Source organism: Carettochelys insculpta, chromosome 11 (assembly GCF_033958435.1).
Source record: "Carettochelys insculpta isolate YL-2023 chromosome 11, ASM3395843v1, whole genome shotgun sequence".
NCBI lineage: Eukaryota > Metazoa > Chordata > Testudines > Carettochelyidae > Carettochelys > Carettochelys insculpta.
The window spans coordinates 7,058,621-7,086,565 of NC_134147.1; the positions used below are offsets into that span (position 1 = coordinate 7,058,621).

A 27,945-nucleotide genomic window follows, 5' to 3' on the forward strand; every position below is an offset into this window, starting at 1 on the left:
TTCTAATTTAGTAAAATGGTCATTCCTGGGAAGAGTCACTCCACTAGGCATCATTGCCAAAAAAATTTCCTGTTGTTTTAGGAAGGCGTTGAGCAGCCCAGGGACTTAATTTCTTGTAACCTTAGGGTACCTCTTTCCTACACTGAAGATCTACCTTGACTGGGTCGATCTTCCGGAGTTTGATTTCGCATGTCTGTTAGGGACGCATGAAATTGAACTCTCTGGGGGTCAGCAGTCAACCTCTGTGCTCTTCAATATCACGAGGAGTAAGAGGTTGAGGGGAGAAACTCTCCCTTCAACCTCCTTCAGTGAGGACAGCCAGATAAGTCGATTGTAGATCTTTCAATTCTAGGTATGCAATTGCCATAGCTAGAACTGTGTATCTACGGTCAACTTTAATGTTTCGTATGGACCTGGCCTAGGTGTAACAATTTGTGTGGGTCCAGTGAGGACAGGCCATGGACCAAACGGTTCCCCAGGTCAGAAGTATTTTGATGCCTCCCCCCACCATTAAACTTTTCAATATTTTGTTTTTTATTGCATTGGTAGCCTATTTCACAACTTGAATTCACTCTTCGCATGCCTGATTTATCCCTGTCATATAACATGATCATTTGCATGCTAGAATAATTTCTGCTCAGCTGAGAGAATAGTCTAGGAATAAAGTGCAAAAGGAACCCGCACAGAGAATACCTGAAATATTTTCCTTCAGCTGTTCTGTTTTCCCTTTTGGTATTAACAATAAAAACAGAACCCACTCCAGTGCCCCCTGTGCCAGGTACCCAAAGTACTGATTGTGGGGTTGTTTGCTCCTAAGCCAGCTCTGGGTCTCAGGGCAGGTTTACACTAGACCTTAAAGTCAGTCCTAGATGCACAATTGGCAATTGCATAGCTGGAATCAACATATCTACAGTTGACATACCTGGCCATCCTCCCGGAGGGAGATCGATGGGAGAAACTCTTCCATCGACCTTCCTTAATTCTTGTGAGAATGAGGAGTACAGGGCCAGCTGTTGACCCCAATAGTTCGATTTTGCATGTCCCCACTTGATGCAGGCAATCGAACCCTGGAGGATCGACCCTGACTGGTTTGATCTCCCAAAAGTGAAGCTGTACCCTCAGTAATACTTACCAACTCTATAAGGAGCTTCATTAGTTAATACCTGTAAAGCCTTTTTGGAGAAAACCATTGTGCTAATACAGTTGTACTGTGACTATGGGCAGTATTAACGTGAGGCCCTGGAGAAAGTGCTTTGAGCCAGTTTATTTAAAGACTCCTTATCTCCGTATCCTCCCCTTTCTGCTTATCTAACACCTGACTTTCCATTTTAAAACTGTAAAGTGCTGTTGTGGAAAAAGATAGACATCTCCCATTGACAGGAAGTATGGAGAAGAATCTGTCTGACTGACTCTTCTTATGTCTTCTAATCTTGGCGGGAAACTTTTTAGTCACTAAATTTATATTTCTTTCCTAAGTGCTGGCAAATTCAGTGCAAGCCTGAGTGTACTGTATTGGCTGGCTCTTTTGTATGATGCCTTAAAAGGATAACAAAGAGGACACAGACAGACGCCCTGTCCAATAAATATCCCCACGGCTGAAACAAAAAAAACCAGCAGCAACGATTAAAACGCAAAACTTGCAAGCTGAAGGAGTACCTCCTAAACAGAAAGTTGCTCCTTAACCATTATAAATCATAATCCTTGTGCCAGGCATGTAGACACAGAAAGAGACAGCACTTTCTGACTTGATTTAATCACTGTCTAAAGAGCATCCGATAGCTCCTTAATCTAGCAGAGAAAGGCATAACAAGATCGATCCAGTGACTGGAAGCGGAAGTTAAACACATTAAGACTGAGAACTAATGAGAAAAATTTGACATTTCATTGTAAATGTATGTGGCACGATGGACTTCCGCCATCGCATACTGAGCATTGTAGGACTTTTCAAGCACAAAGTACTCCTACAAGTCATTGTGATTGTGATGCTACTTTAACAAATCATATTTCCAGTTACAGACTCAGCTTTTAGGGAACTAAGTAAAAATAGCTCAAGTGAATTGCTTCGTCATTGTCTTGTTATAGTCCAGAGTAAACATTTAGATTTTGAGTTTTAAATCCCCCATAAGTAGCATTGTGCACTGACACTGATGAAAGTATTAAATGCAGCAATGCAAAATACATGGCTTTCTACAGACCATTCCACAGAGTTACAGCTTTTAACTGAATAGTGTTTATTTCCTTATTGTGCCCTTAAATAAGGGATTCTGAAGATTTTTCACAGTGTAGATCATAATATAATAGTGTCTCTTCCAGATACTTTTCCACCAAGTTTTGATCCTGTGAACCATCTCCAGTTCCTGATAACACAACTACAGTGGCTGTTTAAATACTATCTTAATATTCTTTTTCCATGTATGTGCCAACAGGAGAGTGGTGCATTCAAGCAGCTGGATTCGTGGTGGACCGTTAACACCACATGGCAGGGCCCATAGCCTGGCAATCACTATGAATCAGAGGCAAGCCCTGCCCAGGCTTCCTGGATCCAATGGATGTTAAATGCTGTGGTGATGGTATGGTTTTACATGGGCAGACTGAGCGGTACCTGAGCAACATACAAAGATCTCATTTGAGAGATGATGATCAGTGTTCTCTCTCATTTTTTTTCATCCATGGGCAGAATACATTTTATGTTTAGCAATTTTGTTAAGTGTGGATGTACACCACCACTAGAAACCCGTGTTGCTGGCTGTGAACTCTCTGCTTTCCAGCTGGGCAGCATTTGAATCTTTCCTGGGTGGCCACCCAAGTGCTCAGTTTAGAGGGAACACTGGTGATGATGTATGAAACAAAAAGAGAGACATGGTCCTTGTCCCCAAGGAGTTTACAGTATAAAAGACAAGGTAATTCAGGTACACAAAGGACTGGGTGACCCAGAAATAGATTCATTGTCAAGTGAGGAGAAAACATATAATTGGCTATGTGGAGGGACAAGGGATTGGGAAGAGTGACTTAGCTTGCCTGAAGTGGAAGGGAGCTTCATCTGTAATGGACAGTGGAGTGAGTTGTCAAGGCGAGAAGGAGGAAGATAGAAAGGAAACAGTTTTGGGAACTGCAGTGGTAATTAGAGACAGGTGAGTTGAGAAGTGCCTCAAATACACTTCTGTTTCGAAACGTTACTTTCTAAAAATGGCACCCTCAGCTCTGCTCCCTGTGCATATTCAGAGTCCTACAGATCTGGCAATTTAAAAAAAAAAAAATTTTTATTTGAAAAGTTGTCATGTTTGATCGGGAGACACTGAGAAGACAGAATGCACAGAGAAATACATCGTGGTGTTCCAAATATCCTTTATAGAATTGCACTTTGAAGATCAGGAGGCAGAGTTTATTCTTAAGGTAAAAGGATTCAAGTAGGGGGAATGAGATCAAGGTCAAGGGATCAAAGAGATCAAATGAGATCAAAGTAGCAATGTTTTTGGTGACTTGAAGAGTGAAGAGAGAAGTGAGGGGACAAAGGGTGGGAGACAAAGTCTTGAGTGAGACTTGACTTAAAGATATTGAGCTCTTTATCAAAAAGACCCAGAGGTGACTCTATGATGATCTTATGAATAGGTTCACCAGCTGCCAAAGGGCTTTTTAATCTAGCAGGGAGGGGCATAACAGGGTCCAATGACTTAAAGTTAAAGCCAAAAAATTTCAAATTAGAAATAGGATGCAAATTTTAAACAGAGGAACCTTTTGAGAGGAATAATGGATTCTTCATCCCTTGGAGTCTTCAAGTCAAGACTGATGGATGCCTTTCTGGGAAGCATGCTTAATCAAACTCCAGTTAGTTGGTCAAGTGCAGAAGCAACAGGTAGAATATCGGTTGTCTGATGTCTGGTATGTCACAGGTGACCTGTTGTAACAGTACTTTCTGACCTTAAAAATCTATGGAAAAAATTACTGCAAGTTGTAGAGAAACAACTAACATACTCTCAACCTAAACGTGGGGAAGCGGAAGTCGTGAGAGGGAGCTGCATGACACTAAATATAAGTGAGTGCAAGTTTAAGCAACAGGAACCACAATCATAAAATGTTTTTTTGTTTTTTTTTAAGTCCTTGCTATGTTTAAATCAGAGAGAATGGGGGACTTGAACTGCTCTTTGGCTGGGACAGCAAGCTGTTTACTTAAGGGAAACCTGTGCTTGCTAGCAGTTTTGTATATCAGTCCTATTGAATGCTAGTTGATTTTCACATGAAACATTCTTATGGGCAATATAGTCTTAGGGGTGGCTGTGTTAGTCTGTAGCTTCACAAAAAAACAAGGAGCTACAGGACTGCTAGTTTTAATGGCAGTTTTTTTTTTTTTTTACTGAGTCTTTTCTCTCTCTATCCCTTCTTCCACCATGCCTGGGGGAAAAAGAAAAAAAAAAAAGAAATGTACTCTGTGCCAGGGTCCGAAGTATGAAAGCTGAGAAGAGAGAAGTAGAAAAAGGGGTAGCAAAAGTGGAGGAATCAAGACATCCCAAAATGAAAGAACAGCTGAGGAAACAGCAGTTTGAAGAAGTGTTGCATGTTATTGCACTGAAAAAAGCTAGTTAAATGCAGTGTTACTGCAAAGAACACCCAACCATAGCATGGACAAATACTGCTTCCGATCATTTATGCAAGGATTTTCCTTTTGTCTTTTCCCTGAGGTAAAAGTTATGAGTACTGGTTTCAGCAATTCATTGGTAGCATCGCTTGCCTGTACATTGATAAAGAGGGTGAATATAAGAACACTGCTTTTGTCAGACTCGTGGTACATCTGTGCATACCCAGCATGGGTGTCTGGAACCCATGTGAGCCCAAACTTCATGTTATAAGTGAATTAAAAGGTTGCAGGTTTGAAACTTGGAAGGTGTGGAAGAGGGATGCTGATGTTGACCTGTTAAAGCTCATCTTTTATGGTACCCATCCTGGAACAGCTGGCTTCACATCTAATCATTAACATTTCACACCTGACATTTCACCATATTGCAGCACAAACTGCTTGTTTCAGCTCCCCAGTTGCTATAGTGAGTAGGACTTTTTCAGTATCTATATAGCGTGGGTTGGTACAGTTCTTATAATATGCAATTTGTGCTTTCAGAGTTCGAATATTGTTTTTCTTTCTCCCTGTAGTTTCTGGTAGGTGTGTGAGGAAAAATGTTCTGCCTAAAAGATAGTAGAGAATACAGGATGAACCTCACTCATCTGGCAGCCTCAGGACCTATCTGGTGCTGAACAAGAGAATTTGCCAGGCCACAAGAGCTCAATATTGTCTAGCACCATTACCAACAGTTCCACTGCTTACTGGGCTCTTAGATGACATTTAGGGGTAAATTACAGCAAAAGAAGAGCACAGAACACTGAGAGCCAGGACTGGTGGCTGTGACCAAACTTTATGGTATCATGAGAAACTTGGCCACACCTATGATGCATCATGATCCAGCTAACTAAAACCATGATAAGAGGTTGTTTGGCTAATTAAGATCATGCTGGATCAGAGCTAGTGCCGGACTAAAGAGGTTTAACCTGTAGCTTAGTTACTTCTAGGTAACGTGTAAGTACTTGAGGAAGTGGGGAATAAGGGTAAAATAACCTTTCTAACAATCCATTTCATACAGATATTGCAATACTAAAGCTATATTGCAATACTAAATGAGCAAGTAGAACTGCCCAAAAGATGGGAGAGTGGCACAGCTTTTAAGTAGAGTTCTGATGTATACAATTTATTTTTCCTATATATTTCTATAACCAGTTGTGCATTTGTTCCTGGATGTGATGTACATATATGTTTTCCAAAGTTCTCCTGTTTCAAGGGGGGCAGTGGTGGTCTACATCCTGGAAAAGTTCATGATGTAGTCTTGATCTGCAGAAGTCTGGGGGCTCATTCCCGATGGAGTCCCAGACTATGGGATTGGTTCAAACCAGCAAAATCCATCAAATCATAATTAGCTAATATTTAAGGCAACATTTAGAAGGCACCTGATATCATTTTCGCGCTTGTTGATTTGATGTCAGTTTTGCCTTTTTTTTTTAATTCCTTCATAGGGATGGGTGAATTCTGCGAAAACTAAAATAAAACTGATTCCCTCTTGCATTCACTATTAAAACAATTTGCATGCAGCCTCTGTGGGGTGTCATTGTTTGTTATAAGGGGAAGCAGATGCCTTTTTTTCCTTAAATACTAAATATCTGCTGTGATCCAAAGAAAGAGACAGAGATCAACAACTGATTTCTTATAAAAATACCTGCACTGAAATACCCTCGTGTTGGATTTGTGTAATTCTCATGGCAGGGCTTCCCTGCTATATACTTGCATTTTGTGGGGAGTAGGAAGAAAGCTTAATCAATTACCTGGAAATGTGTTCCCATGACAACATAAAATAAAAATCTGAAATTGTGTACTAGATCCTGAATTTCCAGATATTTAACCTAAAATACCAAGTGAGGGTGGAGTTAAAGGGATAGGATCGAGATTCCTAAATATACCTTTATCAGAAACGCTACAATAGGTTCAGTCTTTAACTTGTAAAGTGGCCAGGAGCATCATTGTTCATCTTTGACTGTTTCCTTCTTAGTGCTTTGGTTTTTACTTGACTTTTTTAAGGGTAAAAGTTGTAAAATATTTTGTTATTTAAAATAGAGCAAATGTATCTAGTTGTATTTTCAAATCATGGAGCTATTGAGTTCTGAGCAACGTGAATTCATGAGAGGCATTCTGCCTCATGAAGCGCTATGAGCAGAGGCTGATGAAAATGTACAGCTGGGAAGAGACAGTTAAGACAGGCATACACTAGACCTGAAAGTCTATCTTACATATGCAGTACCAGCTACAGCAATTACATCGATTCCAGCTATGTATCTGAGATTGATTTATGTGGCTGTCCTCACAGAAGGAGATTGATGGAAGAAATTCTCCTGTCAACCTCCCTTACTCCTCACAAAAATGAGGAGTAGCAGGGGCGACTGACGATCCCTGTTTGTTCAAATGAGCATGTCCACACTAGGCTCACTAAATTGAAACCCAGAAAATCGACCCTGACTGGGTCGCTCTCCCAGCAAGTGTAGATGTACGTTTAGTGATGGAAACATGTAGGAAGTAAATCTGACATCCCCTTTTACTCCATTTATGTCAAAGAGGAAAAGCAGAGTGTGCCGCTGTTTTGTGTTTACTTTCGTGTTTTAAGTAACTGAATTACAAGGGTGGGTTTAAAGCAATCAGCTCCTTAGAGTATCTTTACTTTCAATTAGTCCAGGCACCAAAACAACGGGAGGCTGGTACAGTTCATAAAGGATAGAATATGTCTTTGTTTCCAATTAATAGGATTTTTATAACCTTCCTGGGAAAGAGCTACGTGCCTCATTTATGAGGGACAATGAGCAGCAGATGTCACTGAGTTTTGTACTGAAGATCAGAATGCCATCCCAAATCTATAATTATATAGAGATGTTAAGCTGGCAGTTCTGTCTTAGTTATCTTCCTGAAGATAGGAGGATGGATAGCAAGAGCTGGATGGGATTAATATGTTTTTCTGCAGAAGATAGGCATCCTCTCCATATGCTCACTTATTTGAACACACTTTCCCTTTCTGTCTCATCCTTGGGGAACTAATATGCTTAAATAAACAGAAATTGTACTCTTCAAAGTGCCTGTAATCCTTTGAAGCTGACAATCCTTTTTTAGTACTTTTGGTGGGTGAGCCTTTTTGATTATCGTTTTGTAATGAAAAAGCTGCTTTTTATACCAGCATCTCACTGGTTTGGATTTTTTTAAGATGACCTGAGTACCCATGTACACAAATGAATAATAGCTGGTGACATTTTTTTCCTTAAAAAAAAAAAGAGAAGCCAAATTTTTTTTTTCAATCCTAGCACTCAGGGCTGACGTGTAGGAGCCATAGAAATCTACAGAGCTACTTCTTTTTCTTTCCCCTTTTAGTCTTAAATTGTTGCAAAGTAAAACGCCCAGATTATAAAATCGAAGACACTGTGTGTTTGGGCTGATGGCTCATGTGCCAGCTACATGCTTACGCATTCTTTTGTTCTCCTCCTGTCTGACTTACAGATCTGTGAGGTATGTGTTTCTGAAAATGAGCTACAAACAGCTGAATCCTGCTAGGAGATGCCCATGAAATGGAGGCTGGCTGGGAGTGGGTTCTGTCAGACAGGAATGAACCTCAGAACTGGGAAGTGTGGCAACCAAATATGGCCATTCTTATGCAGAGCACAGACTCTATCCTAATTTTTATTTTGAGCTTGTGGTTATACCTATTGATACCTGTCCCACATGTGATGATTACGTTGATTAAACCAAAATGAACTTCAGGAGATTAAAATATAATTTTGATTTATAAAATGTAGAAAATATTTTAAGTAAGTCATTTGGGAAATTGCTTTTCAGGACAGTTGAGGATCACATTTTAATTAATTAAAGCCAAGTCCCATTTTGAATTGTGTTAAAATATGGAATTGAGGTCAGATCCTGCCAAACTAGAGGTTTGCATTTTTCCACATTGGTATTTTTGCTGCCCGTCAAGTGATATCAGCTTGCATGATCTCTCATAAAATAGTGTGTAAATTCTATGGGCTGCAGGCGGCCTTTTCTTTTTTAATTGCTGGAATGTTGCGTGAAGTTGTAAGACAATCTCTTTTTGTGTCTGCTTCAAATATGGCTTTAGGAACTGTGGAAAACAACCACAGCTCTGCACTGTTACTATCTAACAGCTAGTCCTGTACTTTCAAAATGAAGAGAGTCTTCATTAGGCCCCAAATGTGGAAAATTCTTTTTTCCTCCAAACAGTACAGACACCTTATTACAGAACTCTCTGTTCAATTACTTTGCAGCAATTTGGGGGGGAAAAAAAAGCTTTGTCACATGAAATTTTCATCCCCACCGTTCTGAAATAGAATAATTCAATGTACAAGGTAATTTTCTTTTTCGTGCTTGCTGTGTCCTTTCCATACCCAACCTATAATATTGCCTTACATGGGCCTCTCAATCAGAAGTTCAGTACTTTCAAGAAGAAAAACTTATTTTCTACACACTTGCATTCAGTTTAAGAATAGCTAAATGGGACTGTTAGACTAATCACGCGTCATTGGGTGCTGTTTCAAACTGGAGTTAGAAAAAATTTGAAAAAACAACTTGGAAGTTTTACTGCTTCTCTGTCATTTGTGTACGTATGTAACTTTCACCTGTAACTTGTGTACTGTTTTTACACACACACACTGCCTGCTTACCCATGTGAGTGGTATAGGTGTGTATTTAGACAAGGGCTTTTGACCCTTAGCATCTCTGAGGTGCTTTGCACTAATTATGGGGAGAAATTAATGCTTTGTACAGGAAGTCATATTTTGGATATATCTTGGATCTGCAAAACTTTGGAGATTTGGAGGCATGTCCAATGCTTCTGGTCAGATTGGAAAGAGCATGGCAAGAATATCTTTGGAGCCAAAGACTGCCTCCAGTTACATGTTTTATACCTAACAAAATGGGTTAGAAGCTGTAAGTGCTACTGTGGTACAAATAATGAATAACAGAACTCTTAAATAGGGTGTTATTTTTGTTACTAGTCTGGGCCTAAATGAGATAAAGCAGAAGTATATAAAAGAACATAGTGGAGGAGTAGAGGGCAATGTGAACAATACTTTTTTCAGATTCAGCAGGTTTGGTTTGTGGTTAGGGAACATTGCTTGGTTAACAATTTTCTGAACCAAGTTTCTTTATCCTTTATTTCATATCTTTTGGATTTTAAAAACTACGTTGTTTTTAAAGAATCCCTGATTCCTAGCAATAAACTGAAAATTGCTTATATATAAAAGACCTCCATATACTCTAGCAATAAATTGTAGTGTTAAGCTTCTTGTCTTTTCTTCATTTTGTCTTTCCTTCCTTCAGACTTCATATTCTGGCATGTATTATTATGGATGTATGCTTTTAGAAATATACATATAAATGTCTGTATGTGCTGAGGCATTACATTTTGGCTATGTGCTGTTTTCACATGGTGGTGGTTGTTTCAGCTTTTCTATTCTTATTTTTTTTTCTATTGTAACAATAAAACTACTCCAGGATACAGTGGGTTTGCATGAGTATTTAACAGCCCTTATTCTTGTACTTTCAGTTCTGAGAAGCTTCTTATTGCTTCTTTATGATAGTGGGTCTATGTGGCGTTTTATTTATCACAGTTATTTCTGTGAACCTTCATATTTCTGATTATGAGTTCAGGACCCCTTTATAGGTGCACATAACACAAATAAATAATTGTAGAAAACAAATACAGGTTGAACCTTCTCTTGTCTGGCACCCTCAGCACCACACTTGTTCTGAAGGAGAGAATTTGCTGGACCATGGGATGTTAGTATTGTCTGGCAGCATTATCAGTGCTTCCACTGCTTGCTTCACTTTTAGAAGACATTTAGGGGTAAATTATAGCTAAATAACACAGACCACTGAGATTCAGGACTGGTGGCTGTAAACAAATTTTATGGTACATGGGAAACTTGGTCACACCCATGATAAGTGGTTGTCCAGCTAACTAAAACCAGGTTGAATTCCTGATGTTGCTGGAAGAGAGAGATTCCAGTTGGAGAGGTTCAACCTGTACTTGTCTATAGGAGGCTGTCATATCCTTGTTGTTGTACTGGGCACTAGCATACTTGTTTTATTTCTTCTTACAATTCTTTTGTAGTTTCACATTTATTGTAGATCAGAAACTTTTATTTAAACATTATAGCCAGAGTTCCTGTGAACTGTTAGGGTCAAGTCCAGTGTAAACATTGTAGCCGCGTCTGCACTAGCCCCTTCCGAAATGTTAATAAGCAAGGTCGGAAGATGCTAATGGGATGCTGCCACGAATAAGCAGTGCCTCATTAGCATAATGGTGGTCACAGAGGTTCAAAAGTGTTGCTTTTGAATTGCACGCCGATGGTGTAGAGCCTTTTGAAAGGACCCCCCAGTCTTCAAAAGCCCCTTATTCCTATTTGGTTTTCCAAAAGGAATGAGCTAGTGTAGACATAGCCTGTGTGTTCAGATAATCCAAATATATGGGAGACTCATCTTAAATATCATGTCCTGCCATTAGTTATTATGGATTTTAATTTATTGTGATATTCTGTTTTCATGGAAGAACATATGCAGGACGCTTGACTGCTAAATGTCTAACCAGCATAAGGCAGAATCAGACAAGAAAAACCTCCCTCACCAAAAAAACAGAGGAGTCTTATGGCACCATATAGACTAACAGGTTTTTTGGCACATAAGCCTTTGTGGAAAAAGACCCACTTCATCATATGCATGCAAGTCTGTACGTCTACAAGACGTCTGCATGGGTTAGGACCCGAACATGGATCGCAGTTAGATTTGTTAAGGATTGCCAGCCACTCAGAGGTGCATGTGGCTCTTAAAGGAGCCGTTTTCAGCTCCTTAATTCTGCCACCTCCAGCAGCAATCTCTATCAATAGAGATAAGTATCAGAGAGGTAGTCGTGTTAGTCTGTAACTTTAAAAACAAGAAGTCCTGTGGCATCTTATAGACTAACAGATCTTTTGGAGCATAAGCTTTCGTGGGCAAAGACCCGCTTCGTCAGATGCGTGAGTGGGGTGGGGGTTCAGAGGAGGATTTAAAGAGGGAGTCTCAGTCAAGGGGAGGGCCAGAGTTGACAAGGTCTATTCAGTCACGGAGGATGTGGCCCAGAAACTGCTGATAATGTGGAGTTGTGAACATCAAGACAGGAAAAATCAAGTCAGTTCAGTCGGGGGGGCATGTCTGAGGGCAGGTGTACACTAGACGTTAAAGTCAATCCTAGATATGCAATTCCAGCTGAGGCAATTCCGTAGCTGGAATTGATGCATCTACGGTCAATTTATCTGACCATTCTCACTGACTCTTCCATCGACCTCGCCCTCCATGAGAATGAGGAGTACAGGGGCTGACTGTTGAACCATGGTAGCTCAGTTTCTATGCAACACTAGGAGTATGAACCCTGGAAGATCGACCTGGTTGGTCTCCCAATAAGTGTAGATGTACCTTAAGTTTGTGAATCACTGTAGAGGTGGACTACTGTTTTATTATAAGAAGGAATTGCCTCCATAGTAACAAAGATGCTTCAACAAGTCTGTAGGACTGACTTGAATGCTGCTGTTTATGAGCTCCAGAGATCTGTAAGAGACTCTGGGGAATGGGAGAAGATAAAAAATTAACCCTTGGTTGTTTGCATCACCCTCTGCCGTTGGTGAAGAGACTTTACGACATTAGCCAAACTTGGTAACAGGGAACCTGGCAATATTTTATGGCTTGGAGAATTTCAAGGCTGTAGCTGTAAGCTGTAGCTCACCACAAAGTATGTGAGTTATAACTCCTGGCACTCTTTTTGCAGTGTAATGAGGTACTTGCCACTGTTTTGCTCTGTCATCTCATGCAGCATTGCAGGTTCTGTGCATTTTTCTCTAGAGTATTGATAGGAAAGATTTTCCCTCTTTATTTTAGATAAGGGGGATATTGAGCTTTGAGGTGCAGAACTTGCAACTTGTATTGTTCCTGTTTTAAGGGGTTCATGTCTCATTTCCCCACCATTAGGTATGAAGGAAATCAAGAGTTTTAAGGAAGACCATTTATTTGGCTGCCCTATTTCATCATGACAACAAATTTCTTATGAGATGAATGTGAATCCTCATATCAGAGCTGGACTTTTCTCAGCACACTATGACTTCTTGTCAAATTCTGTAATTTAAAGTCACAAGTCAGCCTTCATATGCTCATGATACTTCCACTGTAAAGTCCAGGGTTGGGGGCAGTTTCCCTTCAGAAGAACACTAGAGGTGAGTGGTGCATATTGACTAGATGTGCGTGTAGTTTTTTTAAAAATGTGACTGAATTTAAGATGACGAGGGACTCTCTGGGGGTTTTGAGAAATTTCCATTCATTAGAATGAATCTCTATGGCTGTGTCTTCCTTGCTAAAAAAAATAGGTAGTTTTACAGTGAGATAGTTAATGTCCATCAGATACCTCACTGTAGAATCCTAATGGTGACTATCTTTTCCCACAATGTAGCTAAGTGAAGTCAGCTGTAGATTAGAGGGAGGGAGGGATGGGAGGAGGAGGCAGGAAGAGGGATTGTGTTGTCCTTGACTACCTACATTGTGGATAAATGTGACAGACCTTTGTGTGCAGTGGGATTTCACAACAAGATAACTTATATTTGTTCCATTGTGGTAAACGCACACCCTTTTAGGCATGGAAGACGTAGCCTGTGTATGTGAAGAAAGCAGAGTTGCTTTTTAGTTGTGAGAGCAAGTTAACATTCCCGAGTAATTCATTTGTAATGGTAATATAAAAAGGAGAGGTCGCCTCTATTTTTGTCAGAAGCCTTGAACTGATCTAGCTCATACCAGCACAGGCAGAGTGCAGGGAATCTTGGTGCTCCTTGTGTAGGCTGATTACATGTAGGTAATTTGTTTTTAGTTAACAGTGAAGTTGACTATGTTTAGAGAGGAAAATACCCCCCAGCATTTCAGGAGACACAACTTCATCTGGGGCTTGAAAGGTAATTTTTTGCACCTGGCTAACAGCAAGGGGAAAAGCACGTTGGTTTTCCTAGCAAACACCTCCTACTTCAGTATATTTACATTGTACATAGGAATTTAGTGCTCTGAAAGTTCACCCGATGGGACTTTACACAGGTTTGAACCAAGCACAGAGTGAACTTTCAGCCAGCCTTGCCAGAGCTCCCTGCTAGTCCCTGCCCTGGGTTTATTTGAATGGTGGTTTTCCAGCTCTGCTGAACTATGAGGGGAATTTAGTGGTCTGATTTCACTTTTAAAAAGGACTCAGATCTAAACCATGCAACTAATTTTCACCTATGGCCTAATTAAGACGTGAATCTTTTTCTCCAGATGTGCAAGTCCACAGCATCTAATTACTCATGCGTACTGTGCATTACACCCTATCTGTAGTCTTACGTTGGTAGATGATTTGTGTAGTCATTTGAGGTGCCAGTTTTAGGCCGTGTCTACATTACCTGGAAGATCAACCCACTCCTTGTAGAAATGTGCAGAATCGAACTATTGGGTCAGAAGTTGAACCCTGAGCTCCTCACTATCATGAGGAGTAAGGGAGGTCGAACTACCTCAGTGAAGATGGCCAGGTAAGTCCATTCTAGTTACATAATTGCCATAGCTAGAAGTGCATATCTGTAGTTGATTACCTGCCTAGCGTAGACCAAACCTGCATGAGCAAATAGCCTTTCTGGCCGCTAGAACATGTTCCTCATGAGAGCTGTTGATGGGCATTATATTTATATTGAAGTTATGAATGGATGGTGGAAGGTATAGCTGGCTCTACCAGTTTTCCTTGTTTTCCTTGCTTGAGAAGGTGCTTTGAATCCCTAATCCTATCGAGTGGAGCTCCAGCTACATCAGTGTGGAAAGAGTAGCCTTATTAGAGGCTGAATGTCACAGTGTGGAAATTAGGATTATAATTGTGGTCCTCCATTGTCTGATGTGTGTTGCCAGGTGGTTGCAAAGCTAATTAAGCCAAGCCTGTCAGCTTTTTCTGGTGAAGAGGAACAGGCCATTGATCAAAATTAACACATTTTATTATAGGGAGTTGTAAAATATTCCTGGTTCCATGAAGGTCTCCATGTATAGGAGCTGATTGGCACACACAAGAGAATATTAACAACCGTATCACTCACAATGCCCTGCATTTTCTCAGGCTGTGTCTACGCTAGATATTAAAGGCAATTGTAGATGTGCAATTCTGGCTACGGCAACTGTGCAGCTAGAATCTACTCATCTACAATTGATTTACCTGGCCATCCTCAAAAAGGGAGGTCTACAGGAGAAAATCTCCAGTCAACCTCCCTTATGCCTCGCGATATGGAGGAGTCGACTGTTGACCCCAGGTAGCTGGATTTCATGCATGCCTACTCAGGGATGCCTTCATACTTCCCAGTCCTTTGTCTAAATGACGGTGTGCTGGGCCTTAGGAGGTTAGGGTAAAATACTTTGGTGCCACTCCATCATGATTCTTCTCAGCAATTTGAATAACTATGATGATAAGCTCTACAGAGAACCTAGGCATAGAAAAATGTTAATCTCATGCATTGTAGAGAATTTTGGTTTGGATAAGGAGTGCTTTAAAGTAATTGAGTAATTGATCAAATTGTCTTGGCTCCATGAAGGATTTTGAATAGTTCACCATACTCTTCTCCCGGAAAGAAAAGCAAAACTACCTTCCACCAGTAAAAAGAGGGCAGCTAGCTTGGAAGGATGAGGAAAGGCAAAGAAGGATCTCATAAATTCCCTAGAAAGTTGGTACAAAGTCCAGGACATGTCTGTGCTACCTTGTGGCAAAAACACAAGGACAAGTTCAGCATCAAAGGAGTGACTACAAGTCATTGACGCCTCATTTGCTTGTTGGAAGGCTACTGGCTACGTATAAAAATACGGATATTAAAATAACAAAACTTTGAAGGTTGCTGTACACTGTATATCCAAGAAGCTTGTAAACACTGAATTTGGCTATAAATGTCCTTAGGCAGTCACAGGTTCATATGGGCTTAATACCAAGATGCTATCTGGCAAATGCAGTTAGGTTTTCAGTGCATCTCCATAACCTGCAGTAATGAACATTAGAACACAAACCTGTTGGTTTTTTAAAATACAGATTAGAAAATCCATTTACAGTAAACTCAGGTTACCCCATTTTTTACTTTCTCCCACTACGTATATTAGCTCTTCACCTTCCCATATGAGTGCCCTTCAGAGCCCTTCTCCTTTATATTCTCTTCACGACTTCCCGGTTTCTGTTGCTAATGGCAGCACTGTTTTGCTACCAAATAGCTGCTTAATTTTACTGTTAAGTAATTTGATGCCTAACAAAACAGTAGTTGATGTAGGACTGCACTGGATGTGGACATTGGATATAATTTCATAGCTCTTACTACTCAGAGTTGGAACTTGCTGTAAAATGAGCTAAAGAGCTGCTTGAAAGTAAAGCGAGAAAGCAGTGAAATATCAGACTGGTGGCCTACATCAACTTTAATCACTTACCCTCGGGTCTGGACTTTCCCAGGTCCCAGTTTCTGGATTCAAGCGCTAATTTTGTAATGAAAAAAATGTTTTGTTTTTTGTTTTTGTTTTTGTTTTGTTTTGTTTTTTTACAATCTTTAACTTTCCAGACAACATATAAAAATTAGTTTTCACTCCCTTTGTAACATCTCTAGTCTTCAGTGTTACTTGGTAGGGACATTAATAGTTAACCAGTTCAATGGTAAGACTCATCCTAAACAGATGAGGGTTACCCATTATGGTTAACTGGTGGGGACTGAGGGCTGTGTTACAGACCCTACACCATGCTTTATGGAAGATCAGTTGTTGTTATAAATATATATATAACTCAGTGATGCTTTAGATAAAATGTGTCTTGTGACTACGGCTTTCAGTGGTATAGTCTGCTGGATCTGTAAATGCTGTTTTTATGCTTATATTATTTTTGCAGTTGAAGTTAGAAGCATTGTCTACATATTTGTGTTCCAAATGTTTGCCTCTGTAAAGACCTCAACAGGAGGTGTGGCTGCCTTATGGTCACAGTATGGCTTGTGAGGGGATAGCAAGATCTAGCTGACAATGGGGGCCAATCCACATCTGAGGAGCTTTGCTGTGCATATTCAGACTAGCAAGCAGGCAAAGGCTGGTTGCCTAAAAAGAACAGAGATGGGTGATTTCACTCGTGATAGTTTCCATCCTGGAGTCTACTTTTACACAAAGAGAGCAAATGCAATTCCCTCAACAGGGGAAAGGTATGAAAGAGGGCTCTGGCATTCCTCCATCTTTTGTCTTTACCTTGCTTTGGAAATTCCCTGATATACCCCAAGAAAGATAGAGAGAGTCGCTGGAGACCCAGGGTAGGACAAGATCATTTCTGAACTAAATATGTCACATAATGTAAAGACAGCTGTTTAGAGTGAGAACTCACAAGTAACTGAGTTTTCAGGGGAACAGAATTAGCTCTGAGTTTTCTCTTTTGTTAATTTGGTAACTCATTCTGATCTCTTTGTCCTTATCTATAACCCCTTGTATCCTACCTGTTTGCTTTTGTTTATAAATAAGCCCAGTGTAAAGTGTTAGTACCTGTGGAGGGCTGTCACTGTGTGTATCTCCCTTCATTGAGATAAGGGGGCTTACTTAATGAGCCTTCCCTGTGCAAGAGAGATGGATTTGTTAGGGGATAGATTTCCCACGTGCTGCACTCTAGAACTGCAAGCACTAGAACTGTGTCTGCCAGGGCTGTGGTTAAACAGTGTCTGCATTGCTCTGCAGGGGCGCAGAAACCCCAACTCTGCCTTGGCTGGGGAAGACCAGAAGATCCGGCTCAGCAGGACAGGGTGGTGGAGAGCCCCAGAGAGCAAGAAGGTGGGTGTGAGTGTGATGATCCAACACACTGGGGAACATCCCATTAGGTCTTCTGTGACCACACCCCATCCCGGTCTGCTCAAGCCCCACAGAGTCCACTGCGAGTGGGAGGCTCTCGAGCCCAGCTGGAGCAGCCCTAGTCTGCAGTGGGCCCAGAATAGGAGCATCGCTGGCAGGAGCTCTCCAACCAGGCTGGGACAGTCCTGGTCTATGGCAGGAGGAGGTGAGGAGGACACTCTGGCCAGGCTGGAGCAGTCCCCCACGTACTGCCTCCCATTTAATCAGTCAACCTGAATGTTTAATTGGTTTCCTAATTAAATGGGATTTTACACGCTTGTTACCTTTCTAGCCTGTCCTTACAAGAGAACCCATTTTGCTTTGCAAATTAGCGATTAGAAGAATTGATGGAACTTTTTTGATCTAGTGAAGTAAAGGTTGTATAATAAATGACCGTTTTGTACCTTTTGGACTATTGTATTTCACAGTAAAAAGTCAAGTAAGGTACAAAGTTTTCCATTGGTTGAGGCTAATAATAAGCATAGGCTTCCTGTTAGAAATATAAATTATAACCATTTTCATGCTCAATGGAAAAGTTCAGCCGAAGACACAGAGAGATGTAACCTGTGGCTTTCAAGGGCATCAGCTGAATTTTCACTTTAAAAAATGTTCCAGCGGATTTACCTCACATTTCTGAGGCCCTTCAGTGCAGGAGTCAAGGTAGGAGGTGGCAGGCTTAAGGCAGGAGGTGGAGGCAACCATCAGTGTTGCTCCCTGGTGGTGGCCTGGGGACGCAGAGGCCAGGCTGTCTGGCTAGTGCCTGCTGCAGTGCTGATGGGAACGTGCTTGCTTGCTGCCCCCCTATACACACACAGTAAAATTCTGGATGTCCCTGCTGCCAGATCTCTCCCTTTCCATTTGATGAGAAACCGTCACATTCCAAACACACCCCATTGTCCTGTCACAGCCAAACCCTGGTCTTGCTTTAAGATCTGATAAGAGGAAGCTCCCTCCCAAATTTGGTGGTCCTAGCTCTTACCCATTAGGAGGAGTGCTTGAACAAATGGGTGTACAGATGGATGGGCACACAGAAAAACAGATGCACAAACTCTCTCAAATATATAGTATATTAGGAGCTCAAGAGCTCAGTGGCTTAATTGGAAAATATACCTCTTCTTTAATCAAGATGTAATTGCATGGTGGAAATGATCAGTCAGTGAAGTTTATTTGATTACACATTATACTTAAGTGAAACACTGTCATAATTCAGAGAGGTACCCTGCAGGCCCCCCCGATTAGAATAATGACCAAGATTTCATAATAAGGAAGTTGCAGTGTTTTTTTGGTAAAATAATACTGTAATGGGCGATATTAACTGCTCTGTTATCAAGTAACAAAACCATATATTTAGGAATTGTTTCAAAAAACATCATTAATACGCTGAGTGACTGCATTTTAGAATGCAGTGTACTCTTGTTTATCCAAATTGCTTGGGGAAGCGGGGCATGAATTTTACTAAGATAACTGTGAGTTCAGATAATCAGGAGGGCAGCCTCTTGCCCCCAATCTCCCGTCACTCACCTGAGACAGGTGGTGGAAACTCCATCCCTAGAGATTTTTAAGTCCCGGCTTGACATAGTCATGGCTGGGATGATTTAGTTGGAGTTGATCCTGCTTGAAGCAGGGGGCTGGACTTGATGACCTCCTGAGGTCCCAGCCCTATGATTCTATGATAAACATCTGGGCATGGTGTAGACCAGTGATACTCAGACCTCTGTGCTCCTGGAGCCAAATTAGCCTTCAGCATTATCCAAAAAAGCCACTATAGTGTGAATTCATTGTTCCATTTACTGTAATACTATATATTCACGCAGGTTGAATCTCGCAAGTTCCACACCTGTGGGACCTGACTGGTGCCAAACAAGAGACAATGGACCATGGGAGGTCAATATTGTCTAGCCTGTTACCAACACTTCAGCTGCTTACTGGGCTCTTTAGAAGACATTTGGGGTAAATCAGAGTTAAATAACAGCACAGAACATTGAAAGCCAGGACTGGTGAATGTAAACAAACTTTGAGACCCAGGAAACTTGGCCACACCTATGATAAGTGATCATCTAGATAACTAAAATCATTCCAGATCATGGCTGTTGCTGGACGAGAGTGTGCCCGGGCTAGAGATGTTCAACTTGCTTGAACAGTATGACCAGGGAAATATTAAACTTTTGTATATTATAACAGTGTTACTAAATAATAATTGTTGAAAAAAATACCTAATCAACTACAGGTAGTTAACAGGAAAAGCATCCTGGTTGGTTAATAACTTTGATTGGTTAATCGTTAAATCACACAGTGTTTTAGTATCATGTGCAACAAAGAGCTGGAGGAAACACAGTAGAGCCTCTTGCAACTCACCTATATCACTGGTATAGACTTCACTGTTGTCACTGGGGCATAATGGCATGTCAGCAGAGGCCCTAGCACCCTCCTGCTGTGGCTGGTCGATTTTGGTGCATGTGTTCCCTGGCACTGGCTCCTGTCTTCTGATGGAGGACTGGCAGTGGAGATGACTCTGAAGAAGGAGCTGGGCACCTCAGTGCTACAACAGCAGAGAGGAGGCGGGAGGCCAGTTGGGCACACCAGCAGGTGGGCAGTGTGTCTCACTGGCACGCTGCATGCAGGCAGTTGTTCAGGGTGCAGAGAGCCAGAGTCAAGAAAATTAATATGTGATACCATGTCCCCATGTTTTTATGCAAATGTGATTTGATATGAATATGCATAGGTCAGACATGTTTTATGCAGCGTGCAGCATGTAACCTCTCCTTAAAAAAGCTTGTAATCCCTCCATATTCTGTTTGTATGCATGCATCCTTATATGTGAAGTGAAAACCTCTTTATTAATCTAGGTCTTCTAGTGAAAGTCATTCATGGCACATAAAGAACTTAATCTTGAATTTCATACTTTTCCAGGGGTTGGAGGAGAGGGAGAGAATTCTATGTGAGGGATGGGGAACAATAAACAGTGGTCTTCAGATGGCTTCCCAGAGTGCCCTCCATCACAAAAAGAACTCTAACAAGGTGGGGGAGGGGGAAGCTGCTGCACCAGGTTAGAAAAAAAATCAGCTGTGACCTGATGGACTTTAATGGAAACAAAGGTTAGAGTAAGATATTTGGACTTGTAACCATTTCTCCTAGCATACTAGTCTTAGCTGGCATGTTTTGTTTATTTTAGCTTAGTAACTTACTTTGATCTTTGTGTTATCACTTGCAACCACTTAAATCTTTCTTTTTGTATTTAATATACTTAATAAAATATTTTTGTTTATTGTCAAACCCAGTGTAAATAATTGTTACCTTGGGGGACAGGGTGACAATAGCCATGCATGTGTCTCTTTCACCAATAAAAAAGAGCAAATTCTGTAAGCTTTTTCCATGTACATTTTTTACACAGAGTAAGACAGATTCATTTAGGGTTTTGGTCCCTTTTGAAGGCTGTGCTCCCAGACACGGTCAAGTCCTGGTAACTGATCCCTCCCAGACCTAAGCTGTTGTTCCTCTTCTGCCTTTGCTGGGGCAACCAGAGTTCTGACCCAACAGGACACAGTGGTGGGGTGTCCCAGAGGGCTCAATGGTACGATCAGTACATCAGGTGACAGTCTCCAGGGGATATCTGTGATCCATCCCCCATCACAAAATATTTTTCACTGGTGTATAAGAACCCTGAAAGTACCAGAGGCCTTGTACATCACCATAGGGAGCATAATAATAGTAGAAAAGTTAATTGAAATGTTTTTGCCTCATTCTTGACTGCAAATGATGGGTTAATGTCTTTCTCATAGACAGCATTTACTGATGAGCATTGTGTGGCCTTGACACACATGTAAATCTGTAAGAATCCTGGGAGTTACAAGTTAGTGACCCTCACCTGCCTTCCAGGGATTTATATATTGTTTAGCAGCATTTATATTTCAGTAACACTGAGCTAGTCACAACTATGTATGAGTACAAGTATGAAAGCAAAATGCCTGCCCTCAGTAGCTTGCAGTACATTTGGTGGAGAATCTAATTAAGGCAAAATATTTACCACATTTGGAAAGCTTACTATGTTTGGGTCAAACTGATACATGACTTGCAATTTGAAAAATGTGCTTCTGTCTCCAGTTAGGTTTTTATTAGATTAATAAAAGTGTCCAAATAAGGTCAACAAAGATAGAAGTACATAGGAGACTGCAAAAAAAAAAAAAAAAAAAAAAAAGACCCCACAGAGAATGTATAGATGATGTAGTAGACTGGTGCAGAGCTAATCTACAGAAACTAAGCCACGCTGCACTGGGTAGGGAAAGATGGAAGGAAATAGTGAGAGGGGCATCAGACACCAGCGGGCACTGAGCCCACTGTTGATGATGACGATGACGATGATGAAGGGAACTACTGATAATGGGCCATTTCCTCCCTGACTGAATAGACCTTGTCAACTGTGGATCTCCCTTTTACTGGGACCCCACTCTTTAAATACTGCTCTGAAACCACACTCCCCACTCATGCATCTGATGGAGCAGGTCTTTGCCCACAAAAGCTTATGCTCCAAAATACCTGTTAGTCTACAACAGGCGTGTCCAGCCTGCGACCCGCGGGCCACATGCGGCCCTGGACAGCTAGTAATGCGGCCCCACAAGATCGTAAACTTTTAACATTATTATGTGATTTATATACATTAACTATATTATATATTTTGTACACGGCCAAAGACTATCTTCACTCAGTGCGGCCCAGGCAAGCCAAAAGGTTGGACACCCATGGTCTACAAGGTGCCACAGGACTTGTTCTTTTTGAAGATACAGACTAACTCGGCTACCTCTCTGATACTATTCCATTACTGAGGCCTATGAAAATGTAATTTGTAATTCAATGTCTTATTTCTCAAGCTTTGCAAAACCTTAGCCTAAGTTTTCAAAAGTGACCTAATTTCGGATACCTCATTGTTTTAATTTACTTTTGAAAAAATACATCTTAATGTGGTCTGACTTTTTCAGAAGCTGGGCAGCTACTCTCTGAAATGTAGGCCCCTGAACAATTATATAGCATTTTCAAAGGAAGTCAATACTGTTGTTCCCATTTTACAAATGGGGAAACTAAGGTGCAGGTGGAGTAATAACTTGCACAAGGTCACCCAACACATCAGCATTAGTCATGAGTAGAACACACGTATCCTGACCTGCAGTCTGGAATACTAAAGAATCCAGTCTTGAATAGGAAGTGAAAATTATCATTGGTGCATTGATAAGATCTAGACTTCAAACATGGAGAGTGTGATTCTGATCTTGTTCACTCCAGTTTTACATGATGGAGTTACTCCTGATTAAGAATAGAGCAGTTGAGACCAGATTCGAGTCTAAATTCCCTAACAGAAGAAATTTAAAATGTATTGTAATATTCAGACCAGTAAGTGGCTTTTAATGTCATGGCAGCCTCCGTGTCCTCCAAAGTCCCTTTTAGATAGGAAACTCCATTTAACAATAAAATTAGATAAACAGGACTTCTCTGTGATTACTTGTCCAGAACCCTCTGTTTGTTAGCTTGACATTCCATTGGATCACAAGTGCTCTGAGCTCAGTACCATAAATTAAGCTTAGATTTATTTTCTAATTCTTTCCTAATCAAAGCTGTGTGGATGGCTTTGTGTTCTTTGTCTCTCCATTACTTCAAAACAATTCTTGGTTGTAGTTGATTTTTATCAGTAATGGTGGATGGAAGGAATTCAGTGTCTCAGTGAATGATAAACATTGAGTTCTCAAGGATTAGTTGTGACCTTGGTGGACTCAGAAAAGGATGTAGCAATTATTGAGGCATGAGATAAGAAACTGGACTAGAGTTTTAGCTGCGTATGTGGATAGAAAAGGCTGTAATATAGAGATGCTAAGGAAGACAGACACAGCAAGATTCAGGAACAGCCTGTATGTGAGGGCTTAGAGACAAAGAGGAACAACTCCAAGACGAGACCCAGACTGTGGGCCTGAGGGACAGATAGTGATGGTTTCCACAGTGACTGACACATTAAAATCCCTGTTTTAGACATATTGTGGTTAAGCTGATCGCTAGGCATCTGCTGAAGAAGTTGTAATGTTCTAAACTCCTCAGAACAAGCTTAGAGTCAAAGAAAACAATAGAAATGTGTGTATAGTGTGATATCTATATTTAAAGGTGCCTTATGCAAATTTGCTGTCATGATAACTGAGTGGGGGAACGTCTTGAAGTAATAATGAATGAATCAGGGTTACTGGAATAGATGAAAGTAAAAGTGTGAAGGAAATATTTCTGTAGATTTAGTAGTTTACCAGGTACTTCTGAAAACCAGAGGCATTGTATTGAAGGACAGAAGTTAGGTCTCATTCTGCTTTGATTACCTTCCTCTTGAGGTTGCACAGAGAGTTGGCAATGTAGTAGCTGTGTCTTGGCAGCACCACCCAGCAAATAGAAGACAAGACATTCTGTACTCCCGTGATTAATGGCACGGTTTGTCATCTTCTGTCCCTGGATATTTGTGGGCATCATTAAAGGGGTGGATGGAAAAGTCAAACTTGATCGTCAGCCATGCTGATTGTCAGCTCATACAGGTGCTTCCAAAATAACTCGTAACTTTGTTAGTCTTAGCAGAGAGAGCAGCTGAAGCTCCAGAAGTTTAGTGCACATGTAAGGTCAAGAGCCTGGGATTACAGTTCTCTTTCATAGCTCAGAGAAGAAGCCCGTGCTGAGTATTTCTGTTGAGTTGATATTAAGCTCTATACCAATAGAAACTCTTAGAAGCACTTAGCTGATGGATGAATGAAGTGCTCCTCTTGGTATGGATCTTATCAAAGTTAATCTATTAACACAGGGACATTATGTTGGAGCTATGCATCTCTTAGATCTGGAAGGGACCTTGGGAGGTCATCTAGTCCAGTCCCCTGCCCCCTTGGCAGGGCCAAGCACTATCCATGACATCTATTTGCCCCAACCCCTAAATGCTCTCCTCAAGGATTGAGCTCTCAACCCTGGGTTTAGCCAGCTAATGGTCAAACCACTGAGTTATCCCTCCTGCTTTGTGGGGCCTTATAGATTCAAAGGCATATGAAGAGGTTGTGGCTATGAGTTGCATCTGTCGGGGAGGAGTTTTCTTCACAATTTTATCTCTAGTTAAAATATCCTCTGAGCACTATGTAATAACTTGACTTCAGTATAGCCTATTTTAAGTTTAAGGTCATGCTCTCAAAAACTGCCTCTAAATTGTTACTGGGCAAGTTCTGCATGTTCAAATAGGTGCGTTAGCAAAAGTTGTAAGGGGCAAATTTAAGGCTGGATTTGGGATCACTTTTTTAATTGAGGAAAATTGTGTGAGATTTTCGTTTTATTTGTCACAGCCCAATGGTTTTTATTTAGTGTTTGTTCATTTCTATATATTCACTGTTCACCTAGGTTTGTGCCGCTCTTGTGAGCAATGGCTCCCTTCTTACGGATTTCTTTCAACACATTTGAACTGGGACCTGTGCAGAATGAAGGGGAGCAGTTGCAGCCCTTCTGCGCCATAAAGATGAAAGAAGCCTTGACAACAGGTACAGTAATGACGGACGTTTCTGCACTGGAATGTGCTTTTACCCTCTTTATACAACATGCTCTGGCAGGGCTGCAGCACTCCAGTCTCAGTCCTGCAAGGAGCTGAGGGCTCTTGTCCTGATGCTGCCGCACTTCGGAGTGTTGGCTTCACTTAAAGAAATGCGAGAAGCTTCATTGATTCCATGTGGCTAATGGGTTAGTGCTTTGGTGGATGCAGGCCAAGTTACACTGCACTTTACAGGATCAAATCCTTCCTTAATAATTTCCTGTTTCTCTGCAAAAAAACAAATGTAAACTGTCTAGTTGTCGTATTTGCACAGGACGTTGTGGGTTGTAGTTAATGAGTTAACATTTGTAAATTTGCAGCCAGTGTACTGCCTCGATTGGTAAAATGCACATCCCAGAAGGCTTCAGGAGAACTGTGGTGTCCTGTAAAAGCACCCTAAACTGCATTGGGGTGAGGACACTTCCTCTCAGATGCAGGACAGTAAAGGGCTGTAGTGCATTAAATGAAATATATGTTGGCGGGAAATTTGGGTTATCACCACCACCCAGGTTTTTCATAGTCATGATCTTGTTTGGAGGTACTTATGGTCTTGAACATGTCCGTGTGAGCCGAGATTGTCTATTCACATGGGTGTTAAACAATGTTCCCTCTATTTTTTTCCACCCATGGGCAGAATACATTTTGTCATGTGCACCAAGGCATGTGTGTGGATGTGCACCATGTGATGCCCACTGTGGGTAGCTGTGGGCACTCTGCTAATGAGCTGGGCAGCACCTAAATCTCTCCTGGGCAGCGGCCCAGGCCCTCAGCTTATGTAGCGCACTGGTGTTAATGCAACACAAATAATAATAATGGCCTACAGGATGCAGAGAGGCAAGTTCTTGGATCTTCTTTTCACAGTTAAATTACTACAGTGTGACTGTACTAAGGAAGAAAAAGATCACTTTTGAATGGTTTAGAGGGTTCTAGAAATGTCTTCCTAAAACAAGAATTTAGGCCCATTTATCTAGTACTCCATCATGATAGTGACATTGCATGGGCAATAAAGGATAGGAATTGCCAGTCCGTATGAAACCCCAGGGCAGTTGTTCTAACTCCAACAGGTGCCAGCACCAGGGGCTTCAAACAACTGCCAGGCAACACTACAGTAGGCAGTTGTGGGGTAGTCTCCCCCATCTGGAATAGTTAGTGATGGTCTTACGAGCTGGTGCATGAGGTTTTACGTCTCTCCCAAAAAGTGTTAGCATGAACTATGGCCAGTTCTACACTAGGGGGGGAAAAATCAATTTGAGATATGCAACTCCAGCTACGAGATTTGCATAGTTATAGTCAACATATCTTACGTCGATTTTTTTGCCACTGTCCCCACAGCATGGAGAACCAGGGTCAGTGGCAGCACCCTGATAGTTCAAGTTAGTTAAGCTCTATTAGGCACACTACATTGAATCCTGGAAGATTGACCTCCAGCACATGGATCTTCCGGTACATAAAGACATGCCCTAAAACTCTGAATATTTTTGTTACCTGTAGAACTATCCAACCCCTTTTGGAATATTGCTAAATGCTTGGTCTCCAGGATTTTCTGCAGCAGTAAATTCCATGTGCTGTGTGAAAGTGTTCCTTTCTCTCTGTTTTCAGTCTCCCAGGTCACCATTCCAGGTCTTTGCACATTCTCATTCCTGTCCTGTGATCGGGAGAACAGACACGCCTGAGCTCCCTTCTCAGGTCGAACCTCTTTAATCTGGAACGCTCTCAACCAGCAAACTACGTAATCTGGCATGATTTTAGTTAGCTGGACAACCACTTATCATGGGTGTGGCCAAGTTTCCTGTGGTCCCATAAAGTTTGTTTACAGCTGCGAGTCCTGCCTCTCAGGGTTCTGTGCTGTTATTTAGCTGTAATTTACCCTTAAATATCTTCTAAGAGCCCCACAAGCAGTGGAAATGTTCCTAATATACTAGAAAATACTGACCTCCCATGGTCCAGGAAATTCTCTCAGCTGGCACCAGTCAGGACACCAAGATGCTGGCTGAGAGAGGTTCATCCTGTACTATTGTCATGTCTCTTACTTGTCTCCATTCGATGATAAACCATTCCAATCTTTTCTATAGGTCTTCATATGGGAGGTTCCCCCTGCATCCCCAGGTCTTTTATCAGTCTCAGTGTTCCTCTTTGAACCCTCTCTAACCATGCAGGGTTTTTTGTTGTTGTTGTTGTTGTTGTTTTTGAGAGGCAGTGTCTCGTTCTGCACAGCGTGTGGTCTTACCCAGCTGCTCTGCTGGAGAGTAAAATAACACACCAGGATGAGCTAGCAGGGGGCTTTCTCATTGTACCCATGATTGCTGATTGCTTGCTTCAGTGATGGGGTTGTGCTTAACTGGGGCTAAGCTCCCTGCAACCTTAGTCTTCAGCTACCCAAACTAAGCACTTCCCCAGGCTCTGTGAGCTCTTGCTATGCACAGCTGCATGCCAGTCCCTAAGTCCTCTGGAAACATTCTCCTGCACATCCAGCCCTTAGTGACTGGCCGCTCACAGACATTACCCAATGAGCTGTCCCCGAAGAAACAGTGCACACATGACCTTGGTTGTTGACCTATAACATCATAGCACAAAAGTACATTTTTAGTGAAAACATAAGTTTCTTATCACAAAGCTAAGATTTCATAAGTAAGGATAACAGTGGAAACAGATGTGTGTGTGTGTATATAAAACAAAGCATAACATGTAAACTGATCATCAGCAGGCTAAAACCTTCATCTAAAGTAGTTTCTTAGCTGAAGAACTCTCTCGAGACACCTTCCACCAGTGTGGCTGGAAATCCCTTTTCATGAATGCAAAAAGCTCTGACTTTTTAGCTTCCTTGTTGAATGGCAAAAATGTGTCCTTTTCACCTTCCCCTGGTGTCACCAAAGTTTGTTGTTTTATGCCC

At 41.4% G+C, this 27,945-nt stretch overlaps 1 protein-coding gene across 4 annotated transcripts in view; it reads left to right on the forward strand.

Annotated features, from left to right (window-relative positions):
• Window positions 1-27,945, forward strand: part of PRKCD (protein kinase C delta) — a 138,286-nt gene that overhangs the window by 48,745 nt on the left and 61,596 nt on the right. For 2 of the 4 annotated variants that reach the window (XM_075005111.1, XM_075005114.1), the window contains exons 2-3: window positions 17,330-17,422; window positions 24,872-25,008. In XM_075005111.1, the coding sequence (XP_074861212.1) occupies window positions 24,894-25,008 (115 nt within the window). In that variant the 5' untranslated portion in view covers window positions 17,330-17,422; window positions 24,872-24,893. Of the gene's footprint in view, window positions 1-12,806; window positions 12,826-17,329; window positions 17,423-24,871; window positions 25,009-27,945 lie in introns of those variants that run through there. The other 2 variants (XM_075005112.1, XM_075005113.1) reach the window with 2 other exon arrangements.